Below are 13,750 nucleotides of genomic sequence, written 5' to 3' on the forward strand. Positions count from 1 at the left end.
ATTCTTACAAAGGAAAGCACATAATTTGGGCTTCCTTACAGGTTCAGAGGTTTTGTTCATTGTCAGCCACAGTGGGAAACATGGCAGCACGCATGCAGACATGGTGCTGGAGAAGGACCTTGAGAGTTCTACATCTGAACCTGAAGGCAGCAGGAAGAGAGAAAACACTGGGCCTAGCTTGGGCATTTCAAAATGCAAAGCCTACCCGCGTGACACACTTCTTCAACAAGGCCACACCTACTCTAAAGCTACACTTCCTGATGTTATTCCCAAGGCATTCAAATATATGAGTCTATGGGGGCCATTCTTAATCAAACTAATACACAAAGTATATATACTCCTAGAACATGTAATTTGGCTCATGTCAAGAAAAAGTGTTGTCCACTCTGGTGAAAAAGGCCAACTATGACTGAATGAATGTCAGCAAGCATGAATTCAGACATGTGGAATGCAGTAGCTAGCAGTGCTGCTTTGTACTCTTACCTTGAGCACCCTCACAGAACCATAAAATAGATTTCATCAAAGAACCATCAGACACTCCACTTTGCTTTGAGTCTCAAAGTCTTGCTTTTATTTGTTTTTATCTTTTATGTGGATGAGTGGTTTCTCATTAAACACTTTATAAACATAAGCCTAAGACTATAAGCATTGTGTTAACATTGTGTTTTTTTTTTCCTTTACTAAGAGCTGGGGTGGAAAAGAGAATGGCTTTGGACTTGCAGAATGTTGCAGAGACTTGAATATGTTGGTGAGTAACTATTTGGGATATGATATTGTCTTTTTTTTCTCTTTAGGTTTTTTTTGAGACAGGGTTTCTCTGTGTAGCTTTGCACTTTTCCTGGATCTCACTCTGTAGACCAGGCTGGCCTCAAACTCACAGATATCCACCTCCCTCTGCCTCCCAAGTGCTGGGATTATAGGCGTGTGCCACCACTGCTCGGCATGTTAATTGTCTCTTTCTAAGCTTACATAACAATGAATGTGTGGTATATAAAATGTGTGGTATATAAATTGATAGACATCAGGACTTTTGTTGAACCTGTGGAAAAAATACATAATGGCTTTAGGAAACTTCAGCTCTTGATGTGCTGATTATAAAGATTCTCAGAGAGAGTAGTATGTGTTCATTTATCCAGTTCTGAACTAAATTGAGTTTGTTGAATCAAAATGAAAATGTTTTTTTCTTTCTTTTTTATTTTAATCTTGGAAAATGAAGCTGGGAATAGTAGTGCACATCTGTAATCTCAGTATTTGGGATATGGTGGGAGGAAGATCACCAGTTGAAGACCAGCTTTGACTACATGATAACCTGTCTAAACATTGAAAACAAAACAAAGGAAAAAAAACCCAGAAAGTGCATTTACTTGTGTTCTCACACGGGTATATCAGAACTTTGAGAAGTGTTCAGGAATAGTTGATTGGAAGCAATTCTTTTAGGATTACTTAGAACTTCATACAGGGGGATTGAGAGATGGCAGATCAAAAGCAGTTGACCTATATTTGATTCACAGCATCCACATTGAAACTAAAAACCATCAGTAACTCCAGTTACAGGGCATCTGATACCCTCTTCTGGCCTCTACAGGCATCAGGCACTCATACGACACAATAGATATACATGCAGGCAAAACACTCAAACAGATAAAAATTTTTAAATATTTTTTAAAAAAAAGAACTGTTGAGTGTTCTTCCATGTTTTCTCTTAAATTTCACCCATGATCTGGTTATAGATTTAGGCTATCCCCCTCTTCTGCTTTGCTATGTTTCAAGTAGAGCTATCTATCTGTAAGGCACATTTCGATCCTAGTTTTTCATGTTTAACACAAGAGGATATGATCAAATTTAACTAATTTATCTTCTGGAAAACTTTGTCCCTTAGTAGTATGGCTCTTTTTTTAGTAACAGAAATCTCGTATTTAGAGCAGGTTTCTTTCCTACCTTAGCTGTTCTTCAGTGAACAATTGTGAATGGATGTTGGTAATATGGGAAGCATATCTTGTATGTTCTGAGAATGTACTATTTTAAAGAGTAGTAGGTTAATTCTGAACCTTATGTACGTTAAGAATTTCTAGGTTGTGTGGTGTCTGTTACCTGTTTTAGCCCTTGCCTACATTAAGGTTGAGATTTAGCATGTCGAGATTTTGAAAATTTTGTACTTTTTGTAGTATATACATATGTTGAACCTAATTTTATGAAGGTATATAGTGATAACATCCTTGTGTTTTCTTTAAAGGGAATGTGTTTTTGTTTGTTTATTTTTCAAGACAGGGTTGTGGTGGTGTTTTTTTTTTTTTTTTTTTTTTTGTGTGTGTGTGTGTGTGTGTGTGTGTGTGTGTGTGTGTGTGTGTGTGTGTGTGTGTGTGTGTAAAACCCTGGCTGTACTGGATCTTGCTCTGTAGACCAGACTGGCCTCAAACTCACAAAGATCTGCCTGCCTCTGCCTCCCCAATGCTGAGATTAAAGGTTTACACCATCACTGCCTGGCCAAGGGAATGTTTTAGTGGATCAGTGTTCTATTGAAATTTCGTCTGTCATATTACTTTTGTAGAGTTAATGAAGATGTGCTTTGAGGGTGTAGTTATTGGTTTGGTGTAGTCCTATGCAGAAAAAAATGAAATGTGTTCTAGAATGGTATAGAAAGGAATATTTGAAGTAATAGAAAAAGTGCCCATGAGGAGGTTGGTAATATGTTTTCACAAGAATGCCCTTCCAATTCTTTAGCTGGTACCTAGATTTTGACTCTGATGCTTTTTCTCCATTCTTTCTTAAGGTCTTAGTCATTATTACTTTGCATACTTGACTCCACCATGAGAATAACTATAGTCAAAATTGATACATTAATAGAGTAGTAACAGGTAACCTGGTAGTAAAAACAGATTTTTGTATTTCTGAACTCGAGTCTTCCCATTCATTTCTTTTCAAACAAATGTCAACTGAACCGTGGTCAGGGCAAGGGACTAAAGACATCATTGATGTGGAATATACTGCTGCCACAGTGTGGTGTTTAAATGGCTAACCCTTTGAGGAAGAGAAGGCAGTGGAGGTGTCTGTCTATGTTGTCTAAAATCAATTCAAGCTCAATGCCTGATTCTTCTCTTTGATTCACAGAAATATCCACCAAGCGCAACCACACTACACTTTGAATTCTATGCAGACCCTGGAGCTGAGGTCAAAATTGAGAAGAGGGTGAGTCTGTTTGGTTGTTATTTATAGAATCTCTTAGTTTAAATGGGGGAATGTTTTGACCTAGATCACTGTCCTATGAAGCTAAATGTAACTAAGAAGCTTTTCAAGAATAAGCTAATTATATGCCTACCTCTCACCTACATGATTAGGTTTTGTGTTGGAACCTTCCAAAAGATAGAGTCCCTTTTATTGGGCACTACCATACTTGTGTATTTTGCTCATAGTCTCAGATAGTTGTGTTTTAGGTTTCTATATTTATGCCTGCCTGCAAGAAGCTCGTATGTTGCCTGTAAAGTCTTGCTTAAATGATGTGGTTGTTCCGTATTCCTAGGTGAGCTGTTAAGATTCTTTTTGGTTTAGAAATTCACTAATGAATCAGATCTTCCACTTATAAGATTAAATAATAATAAATAAATTTTTATATTAAGGTTGTTTTTAAAATATGAGAAATTTTTTTTTGGTTTTTCAAGAAATCTTACAGATTCAATCTTTGGTACGAATATTGAGATTGTGGATACTTTTAGAAAAGGATTAAAAAGAAACACAGAATGTAAACAGTAGTGGTTTCAAAGAAACTACCAAAGACTCTTACATGTGGAAAGTAGATGCTTTGGATGAGTTTGAAATTACCTTGATTTTTAAAGAGGTTGGCTTAAATGTAGGATGGCATTTTGTTCTCAGGTGACTCTTAAAGGGTATTTCATGACCCCTAACGGCTCTTTTAACTTTTTACTTTCAGACAACTAGTAATACACTACATTATATTCACATAGAACAACTTGACAAGGTAAGAGGATTCTTTGACAACTGGTGGTTAGTTTTGGTCGACATTTTGTTCCTAACAATTTTTTTTTCTAATACAGATTTCAGAAAGCCCTTCTGAAATAATGGAATCTCTTACCAAAATGTACAGCATTCCCAAGGATAAGCAGGTACGATATGTCTGAAAAAACACCCCCAGCATATGGTGGTTTTTGAAATATATTAATGATATGTGTTGGGGAAGCAGAAGATATAGCAAAATTGATGTACACCTGAGTCCAGCCTGGCAAATAAGCTACCTAGTTGTTTGTTTCCTCTCTAGTTGTTTGTTTCCTCTCCTGTGCTTAACACTAAGTTTCAAGCACCTTATGAGAGTTTGGAAACATGACTTGCAGGCCAACTGAAGTGATTTTTTAGTTGTGGTGATAGCTTTCTGAATTTTGGATACATTTAGGAGAACTTAATTGTGTTATATTCTGTTCTTTTTGGCAGTTGTCAGATATTTATTTTTTTTTTAAATTAGAATTTCTACTAGATGATTGTCTATCAGTATAGTGATAGTTCTTGGCTTACCTTGAAATATTACGATACTGGGTGTCCCTGTTTTCTCACTTGGTTTGTCAACTAATCTCATTATATGTAATATTAGTTCAGTTTGATATCCTAGCAAATAGCAACAAGACATTTTGGCAAGCAGCCTAAAAGGTAAGAGCTCCCATCCCAGAAACAACAAAAGAACTCTTTGTAATGATTTTCTAATATAAGTTCTATATTTCTACAGATGCTGTTATTTACTCATATAAGGCTGGCCCACGGCTTTTCTAATCACAGGAAGCGATTACAAGCTGTTCAGGCCAGACTGCACGCAATATCTATATTAGGTAAGGAAACACTAATTAACTGATCCTAATTAGGCAGTTTGAACTTGGTTTCTAATGAACTTCATCTTTCATCTGTCTTTATTGTTATGAGGCTTTATTATGTCAACCTAAATTATAAAATTACTTGCATTCCTGGTGTTGCTGTAGTCATTTATCATTCTTGAGCTCCTTTGTGTACCAGAAAAACTTACACCTTTATTATCGTGTCACATGACCTTGGTTGTGGTCATCTTTTTAAAAAAATGTATACATACAGTCACGTCATTGGTCCATACCCTTCCTATTGATAGCTCTCTTCTAATTCTCCCATCCCTTCAGATGTATTAGTTTGAATTCTTAAAATAGTTAAATAGTAAATACTCTGTCCTTTTACTGTGGTACTGTAGATTGGAAAACACAGGTGTTTTTTTGTTAAACTATGCAGGGTTTTATAAGACCATTTTCATGCAAGCATATAATGTACTTTGAGTGTGTGATCCCCATTATAGCCCACTGCTCTCCTCCTTGGCCAGTCTCATCTCTCCCCATTCCCTAGACAGTTTCACCTCTACTATTAGGTCACCAGTACATAAGTGATTATATCTAAAACCTGTCACACACGAATGAGAGGAAACAAGTTACTTGTCAAGAGTTGCATCCACTTTCCTGCAAAAATGGTATAATGTCATCTCTATGTGGAAATCAATCATAGTTTTTAGGCTCTCACCACAGTTCTGAAGATTATATAGCCTCGCTTTGTATTCTTTCAGTTAACTTCAGTATTTACATTGGAACAGTATTTATGAGCTATTTTAAGAATTGAAAGAAAGCTTGGAAATCAACCTGTCACATGCTAGGCATGTTATAAGGTGTAAAAGCACAAACACAGCTGCTACTACCTATCTTCATTAACTCTTGATTACTTACTCTTAAAGCTAAGAACCTTGCCCTGAATCCTTTCTCTTGTGTTTGTGGCTATGCCTCATATAACTTCTGGCATATTACCCAGAAATATTTATTAAAAACTTAATGTACGTGCTCACATCTCAGTCAGTTTTCACTTCTGAGCGTATGTCCACTATCACCTCAGTGTACAATTTAGCAAAAGTGGATTATGTGCCTTTTTGAGACAGGGTCTTACCATGTGTGTTTCTTGGTGTCCTGGAACTCAATGGGTAGAACAGGCTGTCCTTAAACTCATAGAGTTCAATCCTGGGATTCAAGATGTATGCCTTTATGCCTGGCTATAGTATACACATTCTTAACACAAAGTTATGATTTAGTCTACTACAGTTTATAAAAATTCTTTATTATAAAAGCATTTATGGTGAAAATAAGTAAAGGAAGAAGCTAAAATAAAAGACTATACCTATATTCAAAACATAGTTATAGTTCTATCAAGTAGTGATGTTAGAAAAATGAATTCTTTGGTAATCCTTTCCTACAAAACTCCCCCAAAATTCTTCCTTAAGACAACTGATACTTTTAGTAAGAAAAAAAATGAATAGTCTAGATCTTACCACAATCTGTTATAATTTAGCAATTTTGGCCTTCCATGCTGATTGGAAGGTGTCTTCTTATCCAATGGTGGCTTAATAACTGCATTTCTGCCAAAGTATTTGCTTCTCTTTTGCAGTCTATTCCAATGCCTTGCAAGAGTCAGCAAACAGTATCTTGTATAATGGGTTGATAGAGGAGTTGGTAGATGTCCTTCAAATAACAGATAAGCAGCTTATGGTAAGTATGTATTAGTAATGTCTACATATCAAGGTCATACTTATCTGCCTCTTTTTCCTGAGGAGTTGAAAAATGCCCCAGGAAGGAAGCTTAGGCCCTTTGCTTCTTTCTCTTTGGATATTAAACTGTGAAACTAATAAATGCCAGATTTTCAGTGTTACTCTCCATAGACATCTGTCTCCTCAAGCATTTTTCAGTAAAACTACTTAAATTTTGATTTTGAGATATTTGCGCCTTAGTTCAGTTATCCATGTAGTTTTGACACTTGTTTGTTTTGTACTCTCATAGGAAATTAAAGCTGCTTCTTTACGAACATTGACATCAATTGTGCATTTGGAGAGAACTCCCAAGCTCAGCAGTATTATTGACTGTACTGGAACTGCCTCCTACCATGGATTTTTGCCTGTCCTTGTGCGGAACTGCATCCAGGCCATGATTGGTAGGTTTAGGTGGTGATTATTTATCCCAGGAACAAGAGGACCTTGACATTTTCATTGTTTTAACAACCTGCTAGCTTAATACATTTTCTATACCTCTCCCAATTTCCTTTTTAGATCCTTCCATGGACCCATACCCCCACCAGTTTGCTACTGCCCTCTTCTCCTTTTTGTACCACCTGGCCAGCTATGATGCTGGTGGCGAAGCATTGGTCTCCTGTGGAATGATGGAAGCCTTACTAAAGGTACTCTATTTTCTTTTCCAATATATTTGTGGGAAAATAGCTAAGAGTACAGGTTTTAAATGTTTTTCTTCCTTCCTTCCTTCCTTCCTTCCTTCCTTCCCCCCTCCCTCCCTCCCTCTCCCCTTCCCTCCTTTTTTTTTTTTTTTTAAAGATTTACAGCATTTATGACTGCAGGCCAGAAGAGGGCGCCAGATCTCATTACAGATGATTGGGAGCCACCATGTGGTTGCTGGGAATTGAACTCAGGACCTCTGGAAGAACAGACAGTGCTCTTAACCACTGAGCCATCTCTCCAGCCCCTAAATGTTTTATAGTGAACAGATCGCATAGAAAGCTTATCCTAAAAGAGTTATGCTTAGAGTTTGAGTTCTAGTTACCACATTAACAAAAATGTATCTGATGGCTCAGAGGTTAAGAGCACTGCTGCTCTTCCAGAGTTCCTGATTTCAATATCCCAGCAACTACATGGTGGCTCACAACCATCTATAATGAGATCTGATGCCTTCTTCTGTCATGCAGTAAGAACACTGTACACAAAATAAATATATCTTTAAAAAAAACAAAACAAGCCGGGCGGTGGTGGCGCATGCCTTTAATCCCAGCACTCGGGAGGCAGAGCTAGGCGGATCTCTGAGTTTGAGGCCAGCCTGGACTACCAAGTGAGTTCCAGGAAAGGCGCAAAGCTACACAGAGAAACCCTGTCTCGAAAAACCAAAAAAAAAAAAAAAAAAACCAAAAAAAAAAAAAAAAAAAAAAAAAACCAAAAACCAAAAAACACAAACAAACAAACAAAAAAAACCAAAAAACAGAAATGTATCTATTGTCAATATTAAGGTATTTTTATAATCCAGCACAATTTGATAGTCCACATGTTAGCATGACATTAAGTATGACACTAATGGGAAAAAAAGGGTACTTGTAAAGTTGTGCTTTTATATTAATAGGCTTCGTTTTGTTTTATTTGGTTGGTTAGTTGGTATTTTGAGACAGTGGATTTTGCTTGCATTAAATTTACCAGAAATTTTATTTAATCCTATTAGTGAATTGTCCATGTGGCCTCACAGGAGGTCGAATTCCAGTCTTTGAATTTATAGCACTATTATTTGATAAGCACAATGCATCAGGCATGTGTCCTTCTCCCCTTTCATACTATGCTATCTCACAGGAACTCCCACACTTTATTTTTGCAAAGGAATACAGATTTTTTTTATAGCTCTCACATTTTAGTAATTGTGTTTGCCTCTCTCTTCCTTGTAGGTCATAAAGTTTCTTGGTGATGAACAGGACCAGATAACATTTGTCACCAGAGCTGTCAGAGTGGTTGACCTCATTACCAACCTGGATATGGCAGCTTTTCAATCTCATAGTGGTCTTTCTATCTTCATCTATAGACTTGAGGTATAATTGTCTAAGGATCCTTTTGCATAGACTTCATAGAATTCCAATGAGTGCTGAGTGTAGGAGCTGTCATAACTACCCTAAATAACCATCTTATCTCTAATGTTTCTAGAAACTGAGTTCATAATCTGATTGATATTCTTTAATTACACTATTTTAATCCCTATAATGTATAGGATTTTTAAAATATTTTCTCCTTGATTATAGCATGAAGTAGATTTGTGCCGAAAAGAATGTCCATTTGTGATCAAGCCAAAGATCCAGAGACCTAGTACCACCCAAGAAGGAGAAGAAATGGAAACTGATATGGATGGTAATTAACAAATTATTAAGTCATTTTTGTGTATGAAATTTTTTTTATTATCCTACCCCAATTTTAATTCTTCCTCATAAATTATGAGGTACACTGGTTATTTTCAACATTTTTTTATATAGGTGATGATTAATTGTTTGAAATAGAACTGGGAGGTAAAGCAGATGGTGGAGATGCAGTAGACCACTAAAGTCACTACAAATCAATCACTTAATAATTGATGTTTCTTAATGTATTGGTTTATTATATTATTCATACTACAAAAACATAAGTTTCTCAGAGTCAGAATATTGTCTACTGCAGCTCCATATATCCTGGGTGTTTAATATATACTTGATAAATTACATGAAGACTATAAACTCTTAAGTGGGACCTTGAAAAACTGTTTCTGAATCCTTTAAGAAAACATAGGATACTTGAAGTGGTTATTGTTTAGCGATCAACTTTTAAGTCATAAGGTCAGAAATACAAAACCAGATCGTCTTAGTTTTCAAGTGTGTTGTGTGTCTTTTTTAACAATTCCAACCCTCTCCCAATATATACTTAATAATAGAATAAAAACTGGTCCCCCAAATAGTTTTCTTAAAATTACAGTAGTCTTGTCTTAATGACCCAGCTTATCATTGCATATATCTATTATTATCTATTATTCTTATGATAAAGATATTAGAACAATAAATCATGGTATACTGTTCCTTTTTTCTGACTTTGTTTTCGGGCACATTTATCTGTGCATGTTGTTGTCCCTAGAAACCCTTTTGCCCAGTTTCTGTTTTATTGTGAACAAGCCGACATATAAGTTCACAGGTGAGATCCCAAAGTGTTGAGTAAAATGTGTTATGTATTAACTGCTGATAAGTAATGGTTGACTATCCACTGTAAGCCAGTAATTGTCAAAATTTAATAAACAAAACAGTAAGTGCTTGGTAAAGATTCTGTCAACATCTGAAATGCTTGATTCAGTTAAGTGTGCCAACTGGTGGCCAGGAAACAAGTATTTGAAACTAAGTGCTTGTGTTGTATTCCTAATGAAAGTGTGTATTCAGTGCAAAGACGGTTACACAGTTGTGAGTTTGTGCTTACTTCTTAAGTAGGTACATACATATATAAAAGTGATTTTTTAGAATATATTTCAAAATGTAAACACTAAAAGGGATCTTATTAAAGAGAATAAGTACTTGCTTTTACACAATTAAAATTATTTTATTCAAGAGTATAAAGGAAATGTTAATGCTCACTTCTAACCCTCCTACATAGGTATTAGTTTGATGTGGCTCCTTCCAGCATTGTTAATATCCTTTCCATGTTCACATTTACATGTATATAGTTTTTAGAATAGAAAGACACTTGCATTGTTCATTATATCATAGACATCCTTCCCTATGAGCACTGAGATTAAACTTTCAGTGCTTTTTATATTTGTTAATTAACCTCCTTTAATAGGCTCTACTTAACTACTTACCACCTACCAGTAATATACAAAGTTGCATGTTTTGCATCGTTCATCTCACCTTGGTGGAAGAAGTTTTCTCAGAAATCTTTCTTTTCTTAGTACCTTTTATTCTAATTAGTTTCTTTATCATAACTTGTACTTTAGTTGCAGATGTAACTATGGAAAGCAGTCCAGGCTCGTCCATAACTATGGAGCACCGGCTGGAGGTTGAATTAAGGGCATCAAGTTCCAACAGCAGCACTAGCATCTCTGGCCCTGGCCCGGGTCCTGGCCCGGGTCCTGGCCCGGGTCCTGGCCCTGGTCCTGGCCCTGGCCCTGGCCTTGGCCCTGGCCCTGGACCCCGTCCTGGTGCGTAGACACATAGATACACAGTCTTTCACACTGACTTACTTATTAAACTAGTGAAGAAGAGAGCTTTAGGAGGCACTTAATGGTACATTTGAGGTTATCTTATAAGAACATGTCTTGTAACATTTTATTGTTTTCTGGCAGTTCACACATTGAATATCAAAACAGACATTTTGGAGTGCAGATTATATCCAAAAGAGGAACAGAGTGAATTTGGAAGTTGAATCTTTTTTACTTTTTTGTCCTTTTTTTTTTTTAACCTTTAGGTCTCTAATTTTAATACTGGTCTTGTGCCATGTTTGGTGATTTAATTTCTACTTTCAAAATACTCTTTCCAATGTCCCAGAGATCTCACTTTAAATGTCTGCTAGTTTTGCTTTAGTGCATATAGATGGGTCTCTTAATACGTGTTTCGTGTGCCTATTTACTGTGATTTAATGGTGAACCCAATATGATACTTTTACCTTTCTCCTGTGTCAGGAGTCCAGTGTATTCCCCAACGAGCAGCACTTCTCAAGTCCATGTTGAATTTCCTCAAGAAGGCCATTCAAGATCCTGCTTTCTCAGATGGCATACGGCATGGTATTTTGATTCTGTATACTGCTTTCTAAGACCACTTGATTATCAAGATTTTTTTTTTCATGTTTTCCTTATGTTTACCCTTTTATAAAGCATACTTAGTAAATTGATAGCAATTTTTTACTTGATACCACGTTCTTTAGACATGATGGTTATTTATACTTTTCCCAGATTTGCCCTCTGTTCACTTCTGTCCTATTTCCACTTTTTTTCCTCATAGTCTCCATATTTCTTATATTGGGCCACTGTTGAAGCTTACTGCATGAATAAAAGAAAGTGTTGGGAGAGGGGTGTCAGATTTATTTACCATGGTTGACATACTGCTACCTACCACCCTTGATCCTCATCTCCCAGACTGATCATAGTTTTTGTACATATTTCTCTTAGTAATGGATGGTTCTTTGCCTACCTCTTTGAAACACATCATCAGCAATGCAGAATACTATGGCCCATCACTCTTCCTCCTGGGTAAGTAGAATTGATAGTTGGATCTAGGCTGAGTGAACTGGCATACATGTATTATCTTCCCACTTGGAGGCAAAAGTCAGCCAGATCTCTGAGTTCAAGGGCAGTCTGCTCTACTTAAGAGCTTTTAGAACTCCTTAAAAGCTGGGAATGTAGCTCAGCACTAAAGTAATTCTGGCACTTTGACAAATCCGTTGGTTCCATTCCACTCCAGCATCACAAAAGCAAATTAGTGGGAGATGTAGAAGTGGCAGATTCTTTGAACCTAGTGGAATAAGCATTTTTACAAACACACAAGAGTTTGGACAGTCTAGATATTTGTAGCTATTACGACTGCTTTCTTGCGTATTTGCTGATGAAACAATTGAGTCTATATATTTCTGTCTTGTGACTTTTTTATTGATTACTTAGGAAAATTCTATATCTTTTTTTGTTATCTGCAAATAATGTCTTCCTTTATTACCTTTATCCTTTTCTTTTCCTCATCTTACTACACAAAGATTTCTGATGCAGTGGTTGGATATAAATGGAAAGGACCTCTTTGCTTTGTCCTTTGTGAGTTTAGAAGGGAAAATACTATTTTACCACTAAGCATGATGTTAATCAGAGATTTCATGTTGAAATTTTCTTATCCAGTTAGGAAATTTTCTTACAGGAATTGCATCAGATTAGGTGAAATTTTCCTCCCAAGGTTAGGTTCAGAGAGTAGGACTGTAAGTAATTCTTGGATATTATAACGTCAATTAGCGAGGCAATTCCACGTAGTTTATCTGCTAATTAAAAGAGATTTATTTCAGGGGTAACTTACAGCCACTAAGGGATCAGCTACAGGATCTGGGAGAGATGCGGTGCAGTCTAGCGTAGTTCTTTGGAGAACTCTGACTTGGTCTACAGTCCAACGTACAGCCCACGAAGAGCTATGAGAGTAAGCAGTACACATCTCTTCAGGGGTCTGGTCTCGGCCACACCCCAGGAGCAGGTCATAGGCAGGTGTGGCAGTTATATGCTGCCACACTCTAGGGGTAATGTTTCAGGTCAAAGCTGGAACAGCTACCCACTACAGGATATGATTTTTAAAAATGTGTTACTTGAATAGGTAGAGAAGTCAAAGGCTAGGGAATGAGACTGTGGCACTCTTGAAGATATAAGTTCAGAATGGAACAAGTACATATAGGTAGTAGCTGTTTGGTGGTTTAGTTTGGTTGAGGGATGGGTTCGAGGAGAGTGGAATTGAGGGTGATGGTACAGCACATGCTAGGCAAGTGCCTTACCACTGAGCTATGCCTTTATGTATATTTTTCCTTTTTTTTTAAAGAGATGAATTCTCAGTAAATTGTCCAGATTAGTCTTGAATTCACTCAAGTCCAATCAGTTTTTTATTTGAAATTCTCTTGCCTCCACCTCCTGAGAAGCTGGGATTGCAGGCCTGTGCCACAGGCCTAGCATTCGGGAAAGTTTTAAACAGAATATATATGATTGAATGAAAGTCAGCGCATTCAGTGTTGATTATAGAACTGTGGTGACTCAGGCAGCAAATGAGACTTAGCTCTTTGATTAAATCAAGTATCAGTGGTTGTGCACATTCTGTTCCAGTGGTCTTTGGTAGTAGCATAATTTTTTATAAATAAATTTGAGAAAGATCAAAATGGGTGCAGTCAACCCAATGTAATTGTAGTAATTGTTAGCATAGTTCCCTGCATATGGCAGTCTTTCACCTCTAGTAGGAGATGGCTGAAAAAGTCATTGTGGATGTGAGACCCTTTTAGTCATGTAATTTGACTGTTTTGGTGTGTCGTTTATTTGCTGTTTATAGATACCTTTTATCCCATAGCTGTAGCTAGAGTTTTCCTGCCTGGCCCACAGTCAGGACAAATCTCTCTCACCTGCCAGTCCCACAGCCACTCAGACCCGACCAAGTAAACACAGAGACTTATATTGGTTACAAACTGTATGGCCGTGGCAGGCTT

At 36.9% G+C, this 13,750-nt stretch overlaps 1 protein-coding gene across 15 annotated transcripts in view; it reads left to right on the plus strand.

The window, feature by feature from the left end:
• Positions 1-13,750, plus strand: part of Huwe1 (HECT, UBA and WWE domain containing E3 ubiquitin protein ligase 1) — a 156,237-nt gene that overhangs the window by 59,476 nt on the left and 83,011 nt on the right. For 14 of the 15 annotated variants that reach the window (XM_052759166.1, XM_052759241.1, XM_052759080.1 and 11 more), the window contains 13 exons: positions 686-748; positions 3,109-3,186; positions 3,926-3,973; positions 4,050-4,118; positions 4,730-4,829; positions 6,445-6,545; positions 6,834-6,984; positions 7,100-7,227; positions 8,485-8,625; positions 8,833-8,938; positions 10,536-10,739; positions 11,220-11,321; positions 11,706-11,786. In XM_052759166.1, the coding sequence (XP_052615126.1) occupies positions 686-748; positions 3,109-3,186; positions 3,926-3,973; positions 4,050-4,118; positions 4,730-4,829; positions 6,445-6,545; positions 6,834-6,984; positions 7,100-7,227; positions 8,485-8,625; positions 8,833-8,938; positions 10,536-10,739; positions 11,220-11,321; positions 11,706-11,786 (1,372 nt within the window). The remainder of the gene's footprint in view (positions 1-685; positions 749-3,108; positions 3,187-3,925; positions 3,974-4,049; positions 4,119-4,729; positions 4,830-6,444; positions 6,546-6,833; positions 6,985-7,099; positions 7,228-8,484; positions 8,626-8,832; positions 8,939-10,535; positions 10,740-11,219; positions 11,322-11,705; positions 11,787-13,750) is intronic. The other variant, XM_052759952.1, reaches the window with a different exon arrangement.

This window comes from Peromyscus californicus, unplaced genomic scaffold (genome assembly GCF_007827085.1).
Source record: "Peromyscus californicus insignis strain IS unplaced genomic scaffold, ASM782708v3 Scaffold_10__1_contigs__length_136768540, whole genome shotgun sequence".
NCBI classification, from domain to species: Eukaryota; Metazoa; Chordata; class Mammalia; order Rodentia; family Cricetidae; genus Peromyscus; species Peromyscus californicus.